At 43.7% G+C, this 21676-nt stretch overlaps 1 protein-coding gene across 1 annotated transcript in view; it reads left to right on the forward strand.

Annotated features, from left to right (window-relative positions):
* The window catches only part of ccdc170 (coiled-coil domain containing 170), a 104926-nt gene that overhangs the window by 39065 nt on the left and 44185 nt on the right, over positions 1 to 21676 (forward strand). Inside the window, exon 7 of the mRNA XM_043696503.2 lies at positions 14525 to 14710. Coding sequence (XP_043552438.2) covers positions 14525 to 14710 — 186 coding nt within the window. The remainder of the gene's footprint in view (positions 1 to 14524; positions 14711 to 21676) is intronic.

Raw genomic sequence — 21676 nt, forward strand, 5'->3', positions numbered from 1 at the left:
GCAGGTATCTGGTGAATTCCGCATGCCACTTGCTCTGAACAGCCTCTATGTTGGACACCAGTATCTCAGGGCATGGTCCATGGGCAGTGGCCGTGCACTCCCCACCTTCATGGACATTGACATCTGACGTGAGCTAGCTTCCACAAATCCTCATGGGAGATATTCAAACCACTTTTACAATGCTTTTGCACTTCAATGCTGCACCCAAGTGCACAACAGCAACTGTTATTATAGTGCTGCAGCAAGGACACTTGGTGCTCAGGGACATGCACCTAGCTCATAGAGTGAACTAGGCTACATCTCCCAGCTCTTCACTTGCTGTTATAGCACTCACTCACTCTAATCCTACCAGGATGCATTCTTGTCATGCCTTGCCTTTTTGCACTTTGTTCCCTCAGCCAGCAATACCAAGTTCATTTTACTGCTGCATTGTCTTGCAATTTAGCCCAGACACATTGAAGGGAGCTTGTCATGGATGTCAGCAGGCCTCTGCCAAGTCAAGGATAACATCTTTCACTGAAGCAGTGTCAGGCACACACTATCAAGGGCAGCCTCCGATTCCAGGTTGGGGCTTTAACATGGTCCGTTGGATGCTTAGAGAGGTCAGAGATGGGATGCTGCCTACGTAAAGGGTGAGGAGCTGAATATTGAGTTGTCCACCGCCTATCATGACCTGTTGGGGGCTGATTTCCTACTGGAATGAGAGAGGGGCAGCGATAGGAGTGTCACACTGCTGTTACTATTGGTGCAGGTAGGAAGGTGTCCCGAGCGAGTGAGTAGGCAGCTCAGAGGACATGTCGGTTTCATGGTGTTGGGGGTTTGAATAGGTAACAGCGAGTGACAAGGGGAAATATTGACACAATCGAGTATGAGCCTTGTTGAGAGGTGAGTGTGGTAGGAGAGGGAGTGTGAGTATGAGATATAGGACAGACATTGGTGGCCTGGTGAAGAACATTCCTCCAGTCAGCTGAGGATGAACTGTCCCAAGTAATAAACCTGGGACCAGGTGGCATAGTCTGATGTGGCACCTTCCATTGCTGGGCCTGGGAGAAGAGGAAATCTGAGCTGTGTACCACCACGTTCTAGAGGATACCAACTCCCCCACCCCAACTTCCTTCCCAGAATGACGCCCGCAAAGCAGGGCATTAATTTGCCCTTGTTTTCCACATCTGGTGCAAATATGAGGAGCTGAGCAGAGCAGCAGCTCCCAACTGGCAATGCTTGTCTGGGTGCCCAGCGGACAGGACAAGGGATGCTGGTGAATTCAGGGATATCTACTGAGTGGACAGTTCCAGGAATGACACACGCTAAGATAGGCCATAAATTGGACATTGTAAGACAGCAATGGGCTCAGTAGGTAGTTAATGCGGAGAGTTTAGTGTGATACAGTGAGAGAACTCTTTTGGCCCCATGGTGGGAATCCCTCTGAGAAACTCTACACAACTTGGACTTATCCAAAAAGAGCATAAAATTCAGCCACAAAATGGAAATCATGACCAGCGAAATTGTCTTACTGATGTTGATTTAAGGGTTAACTATTGGTCAAGACCTCAGGGATAACTCCTCTGCTTTCCTTCAAAATAATGGCATGGGATCGTTTCCATTCACCTGAACAGTCAGATGGGCCGTTCTTATCTGAAAGGTAGCACCCGGAGTCCTTTCTCAATACTGGAGTATCAGCCATTATGTTCAAGTCCTCGAGTGAGACTTGAAGCCACAACCTTCTGAATCAGAATGTTCTGCCAAGCATAACTAACACTTGATAAATCAGGAGCTGTCTTTGAGGAGGAGGAAGCAAAAGAAATTTAGAGAGGAAATTTCAGCCGAGGTCTTGCTGGCAACAATGGATTGATTAAAACTGGAGATTTGCAAGAGGCCAGAATTAGAGAAGTTGGCAAGTGCAATAAACAGTAAAGATGCTGGGTTTGTAGTCTAATCCCTTTTGTTCCAGCTCACTTTATTCCAATTATCTGATAGTTCACATTTTTAGCCACAAACATTTGCTTCCTGATTTCCTTTGTCCAAATTATTGGATAACTTTTTATGCCAAAAGAGGACTGAATCATCATATCACAAGGATTGTATTCTTCACCAAAATAAAAAAGGGGCTGTACACAATGATATATTGACTTTCCGCCAAAAGTGGCTGTGATCCTGACATCACAGGGCAGCAATTTATAGATCATGTATGAAACATCAAATACATCATAATCTAGGATTAGTAATTCTGTCTTTGTTTCTAAATGATTTTGAGTATTACTGAAATGAGATAGTTTTCATCTTGCATTCATCAGGACAATTCGCAAGAATGCATATTCAAGGGGTAAATCAATGTTGTGGGAGAGGCGATTGCTGTTCAGTAAGCAAATGGACTTGAAGGGTAGGGATGTTACCATGAAGAATGCACCAGTTAATACTGATTGACAGTTACCTGCCAGACTACTTCTACATGTTAAAGCAGGCACATTGACTCAGATTAGCTGTGCCTTGCCCTGAAAAATGAATCAGCAAGTGGTTAAAATACATTTTATTATGCTTGCTGGTTTTTCTCACCTTTGCAAAGGTTGCTAATTCTTCTCTGGGTTCAGTCTTACTTTGGTATTTTAACTAACTAGCCATTAAGCATTTGCACAGAGTCTTTTGTAACCTTGGTTCAAATCACCTAACTCAACTCAGGAGTTTAAGACAGAAAAAAGATGAAAATGTGGATGCCATTACTATACAATATGATGGTGTTGACAGTCAATCTCCATCCATTAGTCAGCAACATCCCATGTGCAATGAGAACCATTCAGAGCTGTCAGGAAGAACTGCCTAAAATAAAGTGTGCTTCATTCACATTATTCTTTCCCTTTATTGAGAGATGAATAGAGGGCAGGAAACTGGTTGCATCCACCTGAACAGGGAGATAAGCCTCAGTTTAATATCTCATCTGAACAACTGCACCTCTGACAGTACAGCACCCCTCAGTAGTGTACTGGAGTGTCAGTCTTGATTTTCATGCTAAAGCCCTGGACTGGGCCTTGAACACAAGGATGTTTTATAAAGACATAAATTGCAATAAGATAACTAAGGAAAGAGTGGGGCTGAGTGTGATGAAGCAGCTCCTTTTAACAAGGTTATGCTGTCCTTGGCTTTTTTTTCCAGAGAGGTCGTAAATGTCACAGACTCAAAAAGGTCTGGGGTTGAAGGGTTTTGGGGCCAATTTGGTAATAGCTAACAGGTACTGCCTCAGGCAAAAGACTTTTAAGTTTTAAAAAAACTTGTACAATGAAAGGGGAGTGGCCAGTTCTCCCACCTCAGCTTTTCTCTGGTTTGGTTTGGTTTGGTTTTTAGCAGTAGTGTGGAAAAAGCTGCTGGACCCAAAAAACAGTTCTAGGCTAGTACTCTCTCTCTGACATCTCTCCTGTAAGACCCTGTGTTTGATTTTACCTTTTGTGCCAAGGGGTTTTTATGTGGATTGTTGCAAGTATTTGCAACAGCATCATTAAGGTGGGATGATCTGTTGGATTTTTGGATCGGTTAAGTTATTCTGTAATCTGTTCTCGTGTGTGTTTCATAGAACATAGAACAGCATAGGCCCTTTGGCCCTCAATGTTGTGCTGGCCTTTATCCACTCTACGATCAGACTAACCAACTTCATTGTACTAACTTCCATGTGCCTATTCAAGAGTCGCTTAAATGCCCCTAATGTATCTGACGCTACTACCACTGCCAACAGTACATTCCACACACCCACCACTGAACAAAGAACCTAGCTCTGACATCTCCCCTAAACCTTTCTCCAGTTACCTTAAAATTGTGTCCCCTCGTGGTAGACATTCCTGTCATGGGAAAAAGTCTCTGTCCACTCTATGTATGCCTCTCAATATCCTGTACACCTCTATCAAATCACCTCTCATCCTTCTTCACTCCAATGAGAAAGGCCCTGGCTCCCTTAGCCTTTCTCCATAAGACATGCCCTCCAGTCCAAGCAATATCCTGGTAAATCTCCTCTGCACTCTTGCTGAAGCTTCTACATCCTTCTAATAATAAGGCGACCAGAACTGAACACAATATTCCAAGTGTGGTCTAACCAGAACTCCATAGAGCTGCAGCATTACCTCACGGTTCTTAAACTCAATCCCCGGCTAATGAAAGCCAATACACCATATGCCTTCTTAACAACCCTATCAACTTGGGTGGCAACTTCGAGGGATCTATGGACTTAGACTCCAAGATCCCTGTGTTCCTCCATACTGTCAAGACTCCTGCCTTTAACCCTGTACTCTGCATTCAAATACAATCTTGGTTTTCCAAGTAATCATAAATCCTGTCTCTCAGAATCTTCTCTAATGCTTTGGCCACCACTGGTGGGACAGTAAGACTGTCTGGTCTGTAATTCCCATGATTATCCCTATTCCCTTTCTTGAACAAGGGAATAACATTTGCCAACCTCCAATCATCTGGCAGTACTCCAGTGGACAATGATGATACAAAGATCATCACCAAAGGAGCAGTAATCTCTTCCCTCACCGCCTGTAGTAACCTTTGGGTATATTCCGTCTGGCCCAGGGGATTTATCTATCCTTATATTTTTCATAATTTTCAGCACATTCTCCTTCCTAATATCAACCTGTTCAAGCATATCAGTCTGTTTCACACTGTCCTCAGAAACATCAAGGACCCTCTCACCAGTGTATACTGAAGCAAAGTATTCATTAAGGACCTCCCCTAACTTGTCTGACTCCAGGCACAAGTTCCCTGCACTATCCTGGATCAGCCCTACCTTTATTCTGGCCATCCTTTTGTTCCTCATATAAGTTTAGAATGCCTTTGGGTTTTCCTTAATCCTACACACGTAAGCTTTTTCATGCCCACTACCAGCTCTCCATTCTTCAGTTCCTTCCTGGCGAACTTGTAACCCTCTATAGAGCCCTGTCAGGTCCTTGCCTCCTCAACCTTAAATAAGCTTCTTTCTTCCTCCTGATGTTCCATAGCTCACGCAAGTGGACTATTGCAGGACACATATCCTGGGATTTCTCCTGGCTGTGTGGTAACGAGGTCACAAGGTCACCAGATGAAACAAAAGAGACCAAAGAGTACAGATAAGGAAGTTGAAATGGAATAAGCAGATACCCTGTTTGATTAGATGATTGAGACAAACCAGGTGCACATAGATAATACAGCAGACATCTTTAGCACAGATAATTTGAGTTATAGCAGAAAGATGAAAATTTAAAGTAATTGTATCAAAAGGAATACACAGAAAAAGAACCCAAATGTACCCCTGAATGTTACTATCTTTAAAACGTTGTCTGAATGAGGAAATGGAGACCATCACATATTCAGGCAGATAAGAAATGGTCAGATGTTGTTCAAATCATATTCCTAGTTGGCTATAGAAAGGAGATGTTGTGAGGGGTGCAAAAGTTACCTCTTGGGATCATTTAGGAGTGAGAAAAGCTCAAGCTAAAATACAAAAACATTTTTACTGGCCTGGACTGCACAAGGATGGAGTTGAATTTTGCCAGATGTAATTGGAAAACACAGGCAATAATAAAACTCGCATCTTTAATACCTATTCCTGCATTTGAAGAGCCTTTTACAAGATTCTTAGTTGATTGTGGAGGATCTCTACCTCACACAAAATGTGGGAATCAGTATTTGTTAACAATAATGGATGTGTCTAATAGATTTCCAGAGGCCGTTCCATTACGCAATATCACAGCTAAAAGGGTTGTAGAGGAATCACTCAAATCTTTCACTAGATACAATCAGATCAAGGGTCACACTTCACATCAAAATTATTCAAGGAAGTTATGGACAGCTTAGGAATAAAATAATTCAAGTCAACTGCACACCATCCAGAACTGCAGGGAGCGCTAGAAAGGTGGCACCAAACATTGAAGACCAAGTTGAGGGTTTATAGTCAAGACTATCCAGATGATTGGGGTAAGGGAATTCCGTTTGTACTTTGTGCGATCAGAGATGCACCAAATGAATTGAGAAAATTCATTTAATTAGATTTGGGGCATGAAGTGAGAGGCCTGTTAAAATTGATTAAGGAGAAATTGCTGAGACAGAATTCAGAGATCTCATATTTGGACTGTGTCAAATTTTAGGGAGCAATTAAATAGATGAGGGAGTTAGGTAGACAGTATTTAAAAGTATCACAGCATACAATAAAATCCGAAACAGACAAGAAATCAAAACTTCGCAATTTTGCTACTGGGGATAAGGTGTTAGTGATAGGTGAACCTTTAGTGGACCTTATCAAGTTGAAAGGAAATTGAGTGAGGTGAACTACTTGTTAGGAACTCCAAACAGAAAGAAATCTCACAGAGTGTGTCATGCTCAAAAGGTATTTTGACAGCGAAGGAAGGCAAAAGGAGACACTGTTATTGGTTACAACACAGCGGGAAGAACCAAGTTCAAAGGATTCTGAATTGGGCATGCCTCATATTAAATTGGACAATGAGGAACTTGTCAAAAATTGGGATAAATTATTGAGTTACCTTCCAGAGAAAAATTGAAATGACCTGAAAGCATTATTACTATCACATGGGGAGATAAGTGGAAATAAGTTGGGAAGTACTAGCCAAATTATGCATGAGGTAGATATAGGAGATGCTGTTCAGATTAAGCAACATCCATATAGGCATACACCTCTAAAGTTGGTACAGGTTCAAAATGACATTGAATGCATGCTCCAAGACAACATAATCAAAGTGTGTTACAGGGACTGAAGCTCACCCATAGTAATGGTGCCAAAACCCAGGTGGTACCCAACAGTTATGTGTGAACTGTCACAAAGTCAATGCCGCTACAAAGACTGATTCAAATCTGATTCCGGGTTTGGAAGACTGTGTTGAGAAAGTGGGACAAGCAACTTATATTTCTAAGTTGGACTTGCTCAGAGGATACTGGCAAGCACCTTTATCAGAAAAAGCAAAGGCAATTTCGGCTTTTGTAATGCCGATTGACTGTATCAGTTTAAAGTCCTGCCATTTGGCATGAAAAATACACCAGCCACATTTCAAAGACTATCCAATAAGATCACTGATGGACTACCCAGCTGTGTCGTAAATATCGATGACCTGGTGATTTTTAGTCACAGGTGGAAGGAACATTCACAACCTTTATCAGACTTGTTTGATGAACTTCGGGAGGCAGGCTTGGTGATAAACCTGGCTAAAAGTGAATTTGCCAAAGCCCAGGGTTACCTTCCTGGGCCATGTTATTGGACATGGACAAATGACCCCACAGGATACAAAAACAAAGGTATTTGGGGATTTTCCCATCCCATCAACAAAAAAGCAGTCCCACAGTTACTGTGAGTGGATTTTATTGAAAATTCATACCAAATTTTAGCAGTGTGGCTGCTCCACTCACTGAATTGCTAAAGACAGGCAAGAGGTTTCAGTGGACAGTGGGCTGTCAGAAGGCATTTGACAGCCTGAGAGCTGTGTTAACCACTGTCCCAGTGTTAGCCACACCTAATTACGCAAAACCATTCAAGGTGGTTATTGATGTGAGTGATGTGGGTGTCAGTGTTGTGCTCTTATGGGGAGATAATGAAAAGATAAAAAGACCTGTCGGATATTTCTCCAGGAAATTGAACTTGCATCAGCAGAAATGGTTGAGAAGGAGACTTTGAGCTTGGTGTTGGGATTACAACATTTCAGTGTTTACGTTACCAGTAACGTATCTAAGATAATCATATATACTTTTCATAACCCATTAAAGTTTGTGAAGAAATCTAAGGACAAAAAATGCCAGACTGTTTAGTTGGAGCTTGTTGTTACAGCCATTCAATTTGAAAGTTGTGCATGTGGCAGGACGAGACAACATGATTGCTGACGCATTGTTCAGACTTGAATGAAAAATGGATGCATTCATTGGTGGAGTACAACGGACTGAAACGAAATGTAGTGCATATGTTTATAGTCAATGTAATGTATATGTGTATTTTAGATTACTAACAATTTAGGTTTAAGAGGTTTTAAAGTGAAGCCATCTTTGGATATTGATGGTTCTTTTTTTTTAAAGGGAGTGCTGTGATGAAACTGCTCCTTTAACAAGGTTATGCTGTCCTTGGCTTTTTTTTCAGAGAGGTTGTAAATGACATAGACTCTGAAAAGTCTGGAGTTGAAGGGTTTTAGGGCCAATTTGATAATAGCTACAAATACTGCCTCAGTCAGAAGGCTTTCAAGTTTTAAACAAACTTGTAAAATGAAAGGTGTGTGGCCAGTTCTCTCAGCTCAGTTTATCTCTGGTTTGGTTTGGTTTGGTCTTTAGTAGTAGTGGGGAAAAAGCTACTGGACCCAAAGAGGCAGGTCCAGGCTAGTACTTGCTCTCTCTGACATCTCTCCTATAAGACCCTGTGTTTGATTTTACCTTTTATACCAAGGGGTGTTTATGAGGATTGTTTTAAATATTTGGAACAGCATCATTAAGTTGGGATGATCTGTTGGGTTTTCAGATAGGTTAAGTTATTCGGTATTATGTTCACTTTTGTTTGCGTTTTATTCAGTAATCTTGTAAATAAATTCTGTTTTGTTTTAAGCTACTGTTTTGACCAACTGCATTCCCTCCTGGAATATCTGTGATACACCTGCTTAAAACAACTAGCAAAGTTAGGGTTTGGGCAGATTTCATGAATTGTTTTGAAGGAGGGCTTGCCTGGTCCATAACTTTAGTGAAGACCAAGCAGATAATATTTCTGTGAAGGTGGGAGACATGGGGCGTGGTTCTCAATGAAAACTTAGTGTCTGTCTTCATAGAAAAGGGATAACAATGGAGACATTTCAGTTAAGGAGGAAGACTGTGAAATATTGATGGGGAAAATACAGCGAAAATACAACCATTTCTGCTGATGCAAGTTCAATTTCCTGGAGAAATATCCGACAGGTCTTTTTATCTTTTCATTATCTCCCCGTAAGAGCACAACACCGACACCCACATCACTCACATCAATAACCACCTTGAATGATTTTGCGTAATTAGGTGTGGCTAACACTGGGGCAGTGGTTAACACAGTTCTCAGGTAGGAAGGCAGGTTATTTTTGGCTATGAATTGAGGAGGGGATGTTCAACAAGACCTGGTGTCCTTGTGCAACAGTTGCTGCAAGTTAGTGTGGAGGTGTGGCAAACACCTGTGTGTTAGCCTTCATAGTGAGAGGATTTGAGTATAGGAATAAGGATGTCTTCCTGCAGTTACACAGAGCATTGGTGAGGCCACACCTGGAATATTGTGCGCTGTTTTGCTGTCCTTGTTTCTGCTAAGCGACAAAGGTTTACCAAATTGATATCTGAGTTGACAGGACTGACGTATGAGCAAAGATTGAGTCGGTTAAGATTGTACTCACTTGACTTTTGAAGAATGAGGGGAGAATCTCACAGCAACCAATAAAACTCTCACAGGACTAGACAGGTTAGATGCAGGAAGGATTAACTAGCTGGAGGAGGGAGTCCAGAACAAGGGATCATAGTTTAAAGATAAGGCGTAAACATATTAAGACTGTGATGAGGAGACATTTCTTCACTCAGAGGGTGGTGAGCCTGTGGAGTTCACTACCACAAAACATGGTTGATGCCAAAACAATGGCTCATTTGGCTGAAGGGGATCAAGGAATATGGGGGGAGGGTGGGTATTGGTATTGACCTCGATGATCAGCCATGATCATATTGAATGGTGGAGTAGGCTTGAGGGGCTGAGTGGCCTATTCCTGTTCCCATCTATGTAAACATTAAGGGCTTTACCATCTTCTAAAGAAGACAAATCACCTTGATTAGATCCACAATGAATGCAGTACTCCAGGCAGAGTCTGACCCAAGGCACAGAGACCCAGAGCATTACTCCCACTCTCTGAGATGGAAATGAACCAGCCTTTCCAGTAACTGACTCAATGAGAGCTACTCATGGGCTAGGTGAAGTAGCTCTGGTCATTAAGATGAAATGGTTTTGATTCAGTAATCTCTGCAGGGATTTAGATGAATAGATATTGAGCATCCACTCCAAGAGGGCAGCTCGTCATTGTAAGCAGTATTTCCTACTAGCAGTACATTAACCCAATCCTTGGCACTGAGAGTTGAAAGATCAAAGTGTAGCCTTATTTCTCACTCCCTCACAGTAGTAGGCAGCATGAAAATGGGGGAAAGGTCACAAAGGGTTATCTTAATCCACCCTAACAACAATTCCTCCATCCATCCAGCTTTGTGCTCAGACTCTTCCCCATGATCTCTCTCAGCATTCCCTTGAAATTATTGGCCTAGCAACCCTCCACCATGACCCAATGGCTCTAGCCACCTGCACCCACCGCCTCTCAAACTCCCAACATTAGTGGATGTGCAGGTAAAACTTTGATGGATGTGGAAGGCTCCTTTAGGGCCTTGAATGGAGGTGAGGGAGGAGGTGTGGGCGCAGGTTTTGCAATTCCTGCAGTGGCAGGGGAAGGTGCCAGAATGGGAGGGTGGGTTGTAGGGGGGCATGGACCTGACCAGGTAGTCACGGAGGGAACGGTTTTTGTGGAAGGTGGAAAGGCGTGGGGAGGGAAATATATCCCTGGTGGTGGGGTCTGTTTGGAGGTGGCAGAGATGTCGGCGGATGATTTGGTTTATGTAAAGGTTGGTAGGGTGGAAGGTCAGCACCTGGGGCATTCTGTCCTTGTTATGGTTGGAGGGGTGGGGTCTGAGGGCGGAGGTGCGGGATGTGGACGAGTTGCGTTGGAGGGCATCTTTAACCACGTGGGAAGGGAAATTGTGGTCTCTAAAGAAGGAGGCTATCTGGTGTGTTCTATGGTGGAACTGGTCCTCCTGGGGGCAGATACGGCGGAGGCGGAGGAATTAGGAATATGGGGTGGCTTTTTTGCAGGAGGTAGGGTGGGAAGAGGTGTAATCCAGGTAGCTGTGGGAGTCGGTGGGTTTGTAAAAAATGTCGGTGTCAAGTTGGTCGTCATTAATGGAGATGGAGAGGTCCAGGAAGGGGAGGGAGATGACAGAGATGGTCCAAGTAAATTTAAGGTCAGGGTGGAATGTGTTGGTGAAGTTGATGAATTGCTCAACCTCCTCCGGGAGCACGAGGTGGCGCCATTGCAGTCATCAATGTAGCAGAGGAAGAGGTGGGGAGTGGTGCCGGTGTAATTACAGAAGATCAACTGTTCTACGTAGCCAACAAAGAGACAGGCATAGCTGGGGCCCATACGAGTGCCCATGGATACCCGTTTGGTCTGGAGGAAGTGGGAGGATTCGAAGGAGAAATTGTTAAGGGTAAGGACCAGTTCGGCCAAACGAATGAGTATGTCGGTGGAAGGGTACTGTTGGGGACGTCGGGAGAGGAAGAAATGGAGGGCTTGGAGGCCCTGGTCATGGCGGATGGAGGTGTAGAGGGATTGGATATCCATGGTGAAGATGAGACGTTGGGGGCCGGGGAAACGGAAGTCTTGGAGGAGATGGAGGTCGTGGGTGGTGTCTCGAACGTATGTGGGGAGTTCTTGGACTAGGGGGGGATAGGACAGTGTTGAGGTAGGTAAAAATGAGTTCAGTAGGGGAGGAGCATGCTGAGACAATGGGTCGGCCAGGGTGGTCCGGCTTGTGAATCTTGGGAAGGAGGTAGAACTGGGCAGTGCGGGGTTCCCGGACTATGAGGTTGGAAGCTGTGGGTGGGAGATCACCTGAGGTGATGAAGTTCTGTATGTTCTGGGAGATGATGGTTTGGTGTTGGGGGGTGGGGTCATGGTCGAGGGGGCGGTAGGAAGAGGTGTCCTCGAGTTGGCATTTGGCTTCAGCAGTGTAGAGGTCAGTGCGCCAGGCTACCACTGCGCCCCCTTTATCTGCTGGCTTGAAGGTGAGGTCGGGATTGGAGCACAGGGACTGGACAGCTGCGCGTTGTGAGGGTGAGAGGTTAGAGTGGGGGAGAGGGGTAGACAGGTTGAGGTGGTTGATATCCTGAAGAGGTCGAGGGCGGGTAATAGGCCAGCATGGGGTGTCCAGGTGGATGCAGTGTGTTGGAGGTGGGCGAAGGGGTCCTCGGAAGGTGGGCGGGAGTCCTGATTGTGAAAGTAAGCTCGGAGGCGGAGGCAGCGGAAGAAGTATTCGACGTCACGGCGTGTATTAAATTCATTGATGCGTGGGCGGTGGGGGATAAAGGGGAGTCCTTTGCTGAGGACTGATCATTTGTCCTCAGTGAGGGAGAGGTCTGGAGGGATGGTGAAAACTTGGCAGGGCTGGGAGCTGGGATCTGGTGTCGTTGTGGAGCTGGGAGTGGGGACGGAGCCTGTAACTTGAGTGCGTGTGGTGGTGGGGGGAATGGTGGTATTCCCCTCAGGGTTCTCGGGGGCGGGGATGGTGACAGTGGGATCTGTGGGGGGCGTGTCAGCAGAATGCAGGTGAGTGGCATTGGTGGGGGTTGAACTGGTGGCAAACACGGCAGTGGGGGGGGGGGGGCGGAAGTCACTGAGTGTGTGACATCAGCGATGCTGTGAGGGGTGGAAGTGATGTCACGTGTGGTGCATGAGGAATTGTGAGGGGTGGAAGTGGCTGTGGGAGCGGCCATGATGGGGGCGGGAGTGACATCATCAATCAGCATGGGGATGGCAGCTGCACCAGCCGCATTGTTCATGGCATCTGAGCAGTTCCAGAAGCTGGGGGAATCTTCTGGAATGTTTGAGGAGTGCTGGTTATGGAGGTGGGTAGATAAAAGTTTGTTGTACTTACAGTTTTTGATGTTTGAGATGGAGTTGAAATACTGTTTGTTGAGAGTATTTGCCTTCTGCAAAGACCGTTCCCTCCGTGACTACCTGGTCAGGTCCACGCCCCCCCTACAACCCACCCTCCTATCCTGCCACCTTCCCCTGCCACTGCAGGAATTGCAAAACCTGCGCCCACACCTCCTCCCTCACCTCCATCCAAGCCCCTAAAGGAGCCTTCCACATCCATCAAAGTTTTACCTGCACATCAACCAATATTATTTTGTTGTATCCGTTGCTCCCGATGCGGTCTCCTCTACATTGGGGAGACTGGACGCCTCCTAGCAGAGCGCTTTAAGGAACATCTCCAGGACACCCGTACCAATCAACCACACCGCCCTGTGGCCCAACATTTCAACTCCCCATCCCACTCTGCCGAGGACATGGAGGTCCTGGACCTCCTTCACCTCCGCTCCCTCACCACCCGACGCCTGGAGGAAGAATGCCTCATCTTCCGCCTCGGAACACTTCAACCCCAGGGCATCAACATGGACTTCACCAGTTTCCTCATTTCCCCTTCCCCCACCTCACCCCAGTTCCAAACTTCCAGCTTAGCACTGTCCCCATGACTTGCCCTACCTGCCTATCTCCTTTTCCACCTATCCATTCCACACCCCCCGACCTATCACCTTCATCCCCTCCACCTCTCACCTATTGTACTCTATGCTACTTTCTCCCCATCCCCACCCTCCTCTCACTTATCTCTCCACCCTTCAGGCTCTCTGCCTGTATTCCTGATGAAGGGCTTTTGCCCGATACGTCAATTTTACTGCTCCTCGGATGCTGCCTGAACTGCTGTGCTCTTCCAGCACCACTAATCCAGGATAGTGAAGAAGGCAATTGGTATGTTTGCCATTTTGGTCAGTGCATTGAGTATAGGAGTTTGGAGGTCATGTTGAGTATAAGAGTTGGGAGGTCATCTTGTGCTTGTACAGGACACTGGAGGTGAGACCACTTCTGGAATATTGTGTGCAATTCTGGTCTCCCTGCTATAGAAAGGATGTTGTGAAACTTGAAAGACTTCAGAAAAGATTTACAAGGATATTGCCAGGGTTGGAGGGTTTGAGTGATAGGGAGCGGCTGAATAGACTGGGACTGTTTTCCCTGGAGCTTTGAAGGTTGAGGGGGTGACCTTAGAGGCTTATAAAAATCATGAGGGGTATGGATAGGGTGAACAGCCAAAGTCTATTTCCGCAGGGTAGAGGAGTACAAAACTAGAGGGAATCGGGTTAAGGTGAGGGGCGAAATATATAAAAGGGATCTAAGGGGTAACTTTTTCATGCAGAGGGTGGTATGTGTATAGAATGAGCTACCATAGGAAGTGGTGGAGGCTGGTACAATTACAACATTTTAAAAGGCATCTGGATGGGTATATGAATAGGAAGGGTTTGGAGGGATATGGGCCAAGTGCTGGCAAATGGGATTAAGATTAGTTTAGGATAACTAGTTGGTGTAGATGAGTTGGACTGAACGTTACAGCGTTCTGTGCTGTATATCTCCTGATTCTATGTGTCGCAGTGAGAAATTTCCTTGCTTCATGGACTCCTTCACTGTTAGAAGCCACAAAACTATTCATCAAACCCCAAAAAATTGTAGCTAAACCTCCTGTTTCGATAGTCAATTTATTTTAGATAAAATATAGACCTTGATTGTATATGCACGCAGTAGCTTTTTCAAAACCGTGGCATGTTTTTCAATCTGGTCTATTGCATTCCTTAAAACCTTCACTGCCTTTGGTAAGGTCTCGTGTGTGTGATGATGCCAGGTTCTAGTGTTTGATCTGGTTTCCTTCTCAGGCCGGGGAGTTATGTAAAGAGAACAACAGGAAGAATATCCAGATTAGAAGCCTCGAGGAGACCATCGGTGCCCATGACATGGAGTCAAAAGCCAGCCGGGAAACTATCATGAGGCTGGTCTCTGAGCTGGGTAGGGAGCAGAAAGCTGTTGCCTCCTACCTGCAGGAATTAGATACCATTCGTAAGGTATGGAGAAGATAATCGTGACTTTTACTTATTAATTGGAGCAAATAATAGGAAGTGAAGGGGCTGACTGGTGGGCAGGTTTCTGACCTTAGTTGTGTTTAAGATGTAGAGTTGTTGCCTTTTTTAGTTCTCAAAGTCCTATCCTCCGCCCTGTAAAATCAGCTTGTCTCCATTATATTATCCTAGTGTACAGTATGTCCTTCTCTGTTATTATTTTGAATGAATGTTATATTATGATCAATATTGCCTAGCTATTCCCCTACTTTTATTTCTCTTATTTGTTCTGACAAGTACAGCTACTCCACCTCCTCTTTTACTCTGTGTACGTATTCGAAACGCTTTTTGTAACATTTAAACCCTGGTCCTGATATTTTCGGAGCCGTGTCTCAATAATCCTGAATATGTCCGTTTCTTCTATTGGTTAATGTTGTTTGCAGTTCTTCCTTTTTGTTAAAGGATGCTATGTGAATAGCGCTACAAACAGTTTAACTCAGTTTCAACTACTAATCCTCTCACTTCATATTTTAAAAATATTCTTTTGAAAAATAGATTTTTAAATTTTACAATAAATACAAAACAATACAATTCAAAACAATACAAAGAAAGAACACCAAGAATATGTAAAAACCCAAACCGCCCTCATGTATAAATATGTATTAAAATATATGAAAAAAATAATGAACAGCAAAACTATTAAATAATAACAATACAGCTCAGCAAAACAACCACTAGCTCTCAAATATCGAGCGCATTAATTTTCACCTGTTCATATGTTCGCAGTTCCCCTTCTCTGGATATTGGACTCATAAGGCACAATCATTACGGTTATATAAAAGCCCTTATTAGTTGTAGACAACTCTGTGTCCAGGTAGTCCAAAAGGGTGGCCATGTCTCATAGAAATTCTCAGTTTTGTGGTGTACCATACTTGTAAGAAAATCCAAAGGGATATGCTCCATAACAATTTTACGCTAACCCAACACCCAATCTAACAAGGTATTCTTTTTTGCGTAGAAAGTGAGGATGTTGAAAAGTTTTGTCTTATGCGCATCTACAGGGAATACACTGGGCAGGCCAAGAAGAAGAGAGATTGGGTCCTTCTCCACCCTTACACCCAAAATCCCCTCCATTGCACTTGCCACATTACTCCAGTATATTTGAAGCCTACCACAGGACCAGAGACAATGGGTAAGAGTGTCCATACCAACTTTACACTGGGGGCATGCTGAAAATACCGCTGGTTTAAATTTTGACAAACAATCCAGAGCCAACTGGATCCTGTGGAGAATCTTCAACGGTAAAGCATGGGTCCTATTGCAAATTGATATCTTTCTTGCATTTTCCCAAATGTCTTCCCATGCCTCTGAGGAGACCTCAACACTTAGCTCTCTCTCACACACCCTGCAGAGTCAGTTGAACTCACCTGAGGGGGCACCCTCCCTAATTGATGATATTAAGTGCTGACAGAAAGCGTACTCTTACCACTTAGCACCCCCCTCTCTACGTCAGATTTGTAGGCATCAAAAGTGTAGTCTTTCTTTTTGAATAAAATCCCTAACTTGAGAAAAATGAAAGAGATGCCTCTGGATAGCTCGTATTTCCGAGCTAACTGATCAAAAGACATCATTGTACGTCCCTCAAATAAATCACCCATGCAAGACACACCCCTAAGCTGCTCAATGTTTGAACCCTGAATCCATCATCCCCAGCTGAAAACCCGGCATACCCATTATAGGTGTAAGAAAAGATGTTTTGCCAGTATTGCCTTCCCTCTGCCTAATTGCCCTCCATGCTTTAACAGTGTTGATAACTATTGGGTTATGGTAATGTTCCTCAACTGTCCTCATTTTGTCCAAAACAGCAAACTAGTAAGGGGGCACCCTGCCTGAGAGGTTTCAAGATTGATCCATATCGAAAGAGGGTCCCCACAAGCCCACGTGGGATAAAAGTGAGCTTAGTTGATAGCTTTTAATGTCCGGGAGATCCACTGCCCCAAGTCTGTGAGGCAATTGCAGTTTAGCTAATTTAATAAGGGGCCGCTTACAATGTCAAATAAAGGAACTGAACCAGCTGTTCAGCCTCCTGTATGTTTGCTTATTGAAAATCAGGGGGAGCATCCGTATAGGGTACAATAAACAGGGGAGAATATTCATCTTAATGAGCGCTATCCGATCCAACCACGAGACTGGAAGCGCCTCCCATCTTTGAAGGTCTTGTTTGATTTTGTTGAATAATTGAACAAAATTAACTTTAAACAACCAATCAATAACTGGAAGTGATGAATATGCCTACATATTCCTGTGACCACATAAATGGGAATCGAGATTTGCCCTCAAGATCTAGCATCTTCGTAAGACCACCCGAGGCATAGCCTCTGATCTTGCAAAATTAATTTTGTACCCTGAAAAGGTGCCAAACGAGCTGATGCATTCTATCAGGTGAGGCACCGAAACTACTGGGTTTGACAAAACAAACGAGGACATTGTCTGTGTACAACAAAATCTTGTGTGATTTGACCCCACTTCTAGAGCTGACAGTATTGGGATTCCTACGAATGGTCTCCTTCAACGGTTCAATCACCAGTGTAAAAAGCAGTAGTGAAAGGGGACAGCCCTATTGGCTGCCCCTAAAATGCTAACGTTGCTTGATCATACCCCATTGGTGATGACCACAGCGAGAGGGTCACTGTAGAGAACCTTTGCCCATCATATAAAGGCTTCGCCCAAGCCAAACCACTCTAGAGTATAAAAAGGTACTGCCACTCAATTCAGTCAAGTGCCTTCTCTGCATCTGGAGAAATCACCAGTCCTTGTATTGACTGCTGTTGACATGCTTGAATTACATTAAGCAGCCTCTTAACATTATTGGAGGATCTGCCGCCCTTTATGAAGTCTGTCTGGTCCTGTTTAACAGTAGATGGTAACAGTCTCCAGCCTTAACGTGAGAGTCTTAGATTGGATTTTAAAGTAAACATTTAAGAGTGAAATGGGCCTGTAAGAAGCACAGTCCTCTGGGATGTTCCCTTTTTTAAAAATAAGCTAAATATTGGCCTCTCTAAGAAATGGCGGGAGACGACCATGACTGTATGAGTCATTGAACATGTTGAGCATCGGGCCTGACAATATGCTTACAAATTCCTTTTTAAACTCACTGGGAAGTCAATCAGGATGAGATGCCTTTCTACTCTGTAGCTGCTTCACAGTCTCCTGTAACTCTTGCTCTGATAAAGGGGCATTGAGAAAAGACTCTTGTTTGGGTATCACACCTGGGAGCTCCAGATTATTGAAAAAGGACTCCATCTTGGTCTATCCCTCCTCACAACCCTCAGACTGGTATAATTCAGAGTAAAACTCTGGAATGCCACATTAATCTTTTTGGAATCACATGTTAGGTTTCCAGACCCTTCCCTAATCGACGTAATGGCTTGAGGGGCACTGTTTTTCCTGGCGAGATATGCTAGGTACTTGTCTGGTTTGTCACTGTGCTCATATGACCTTTGTTTTGTGAAAGTAAGCTGCTTCTTTGCTGTCTGTGTGAGCACGGAATTCAATGCAGAGCGCAGCACTGCAATCCTCTGCAGCTTGGCCAACAAGATCCTGTCAAAGTAAGCCTTCTTGGCTGCCTTCAACCGTACTTTGAGGAGACATTGCTGCTCACCTTTCTGCCGCTTCCTACTGGCAGAGTAGGAAATAACTAACCCTCTGGCATAGGTTTGGGCAGTTTCCCAAAGGACAGATGGGCTACTAGTTGAACCTGAATTAATGTCTAGGAATGCCCTAAATTTGTTAGAGAAATACTTCACAAACTTATTATCTTTAAGGATAAAGGGATCCATTCGCCAGTGCTTTAGCCCCACTACAGCGTCTTTAATCTTAACCAACATGTACACTAGAGCATGATCAGAGATGGAAACATTACCAATCGTACAAATTGCCATCAAGTCCAGTTGCCATGGGGGTCAGGAAAAAAAAAATCAATCAAGGTGTGACATCTGTGTGGATTGTGTTATGAAGATATGGGTATACCCTTAAGACAGTTAAAGGCAGCAGAACTACTGGAGCCAGCACCAAGTGTACTCAAAAATGGTAACAATGTAACACTGGGTTAAACTACTCGATTGGAGACAAAAAAAATTTGAATTTGGCCAATTGGTTTAAATTTTACCTGAAATACATCAAACTCCAATCAAGTTTGAATTGAGTATATTAACAATCTTAAAAGCCAATGACACAATCCAATGCTCTGGAGTATAAGACTGGGGAAAATTTAATAGTTGAGAGGAGATCTGCCACATCCTAGCATGTAAGGGACTGCTTGAAAAAATCTCTCTTAAAAGTCTCTTTTGGTAACCTGTAATGCAGAAATTCCTAACAAAGGAGAAAAGAAGACAGGAAGATCCAAAGACAAGGACCTACAGTTGCTTGCTTTTGAGATAAGAAGTGTTGTTTTGTAAATTTTAATTGGGAGTTTTATTAGACGAGTATTATAGCAAGGAAACTAAAAGATAGGCTGGAGAAAGAAATTGTAAATAGTGGTTAGTTAATTATTCTGTTATACTTTAAGAAATAAAGTTGTTGATTTTTATTTTAAAGAGTTCTTGACTACTCGATTTTTACAGATGGGATAAATCATTTGTGTGTTGCTGGTTTTAAATTAAGCAGGAGGGTTACCCCATGCTGTAACAGTTTGGGATTTGAACTGGTTCAGACAGATTTCAATAGATTTGGGGGTATGAAAAATCCCAGCAGATTTAAACATTTGCAGGGTTACAGTCTTAGATCTTTAAATAAAACTTAGGTGAGGCAATTCGTTTGCTTTTGGTGACTTGTGGCTGATTAAATTAAAAGCGAAATAAATTACTCTTAAAATTACTAAAGAGGTTCTGGGATTTGAAGATGATTCTCAAATTTGCCAGGAAAGTTTAGAAGGAAAGAAAAAGGCCACACTTTTAGAATTAGCAAAGAAGTTAGAATTGCATTTAACCAAGGACAAAAGTAAAGCTGAAATTGTAAGGGAATTACTCAAACACTTAGGTGTGTCAGAGAAACAGACAAGTGCAGTAGAGATAGAAAAACTTAAATTACAATTGAGGAAAGTGGAGTTAGAAAACAAATGAAAGAGAGAGAGAAGAGAGAGAGAGGCAAAAACAGAGAGAGAGAAGGTTCTTGGCTGAGCAAAGGGAGAGAGAAAGAGAATTTGAACTTGAGAAGTTACAACTTAGCAAAGTCAAGTTAAAGGATGGAGATTAAAAAGAGAAGGTAGTGATATATATATATAAATATGTCAAAACTCTGCCACATTTTGATGAGAAAAATGTTGAAGCTTTTTTTAAATTTCATTTGAAAAATTGGCTAGGCAGATGGAGTGGTCCAAGGATTTATGGGAAATGCTAGTTCAGACTAAATTGGTAGGTAGAGCTATTGAGGTATTTGCTGCATTAACAGATGAGGTGTCAAGGGATTATGAAGAGGTTTAATGGGCTATTTTAAGTGCTTGTGAATTGGTACCAGAAGCATATAGGCAGCAGTTCAAAAGCACACAGAAGGAACCAGGTCATACTTATGTTGAGTTCGAAAGAACTAAACAAAGTCAATTTGATCAATGGGTGTGTACTTTGAAAATAGGTAGAACATTTGAGGCTCTAAGAGAGATTATTCTGCTGGAGGAGTTTAAAAACTCACTTCCAGAAATAGTTAGAATTCACGTAGAGGAACAAGAAGTTCAGAAATTGAGAAGGGCAGCAGAATTAGCAGATGAGGATATGCTGATGCATAAGACAAGCTTCCTGCCAGAATTTTGTCCTGTGAGGGATAAAAGTTTGGAGAAGGGGAGATCCTACACTACTAAACCAAGAGTAGGGCGGCGCGGTGTCACAGTGGTTAGCACTGCTGCCTCACAGCGCCAGAGACCCGGGTTCAATTCCCGACTCAGGCGACTGACTGTATGGAGTTTGCACATTCTCCCCGTGTCTGTGTGGGTTTCCTCCGGGTGCTGCGGTTTCCTCCCACAGTCCAAAGATGTGCCGGTCAGGTGAATTGGTCATGCTAAATTGCCCGTAGTGTAGGTAAAGGGGTAAATGTAGGGGTATGGGTGGGTTGCGCTTCGGCGGGTCGGTGTGGACTTGTTGGGCCGAAGGGCCTGTTTCCACACTGTAAATAATCTAATCTAAAAAGTAATCTAATCTAATCTAATCTAAAAAAAGTAGAGAGCACTGGTAAGATTTTACCACAGGATAAAAAAGAAGCCCAAGACGGTGGACAGGAGGTGAAAGGCCTCAGGTATTTCCACTGTAATGGAGTGGGACACATAAAATTTACAGTGCCGATGGTTTCAGAAATGGCATTGGGAAAGGTGTTTTCACTGCCAGAATGTGGGATATGTAAAGTGACAGTACTGGTCATTAAAGAAAGGCGCTGTGGGAAAAGATGTGGTAAAGGAAGCTAAGCCAGTGGCATTAGTAACGGTAGTAAAGGAGACCCCAAGAAGAGCTGCGAGAGAGTGCACAGCCTAGGCAGGGGCTGGGTATGAAGTTAATACCTGATCTCTACAAAGAATTCACCTCTGTGGGTAAAGTTTACCCAGAAAGAACAGGGGGAGAAGGAAAAAAGAAACAGGATCTAACTAGTCACTGATAGTAAGGGATGAGTGAATATATACTCTTTCTGATCTGTTACCCGAGAGTATGATAATTTGTGGGATTGACGGACAGAAATTTAACATTGCCCTATGTAAGATCAGGTTGGAGCGCCAACTCAAGACTGGGGAAGTTACAGTGGGAGTGATTAACAGAGAGTCAGTTTCAGGAATTCAGTTTGTTCTTGGGAATGATTTGGCAGGATCCAAGGTATGAGTGATACCCCTTGTTGTGGAGAAGCCCAAGGAAGACCAAGGAACTGAGGAGTTACAACAGAAATATCCTGGTATTTTCCCAGACTGTGTGGGTAACCAGATCCAACTATCATAAGTCA

The sequence above is a fragment of the Chiloscyllium plagiosum genome, unplaced genomic scaffold (genome assembly GCF_037043375.1).
Source record: "Chiloscyllium plagiosum isolate Xiang-an unplaced genomic scaffold, Cpla_swu_hap1 HiC_scaffold_10, whole genome shotgun sequence".
Classification (NCBI taxonomy): domain Eukaryota; kingdom Metazoa; phylum Chordata; class Chondrichthyes; order Orectolobiformes; family Hemiscylliidae; genus Chiloscyllium; species Chiloscyllium plagiosum.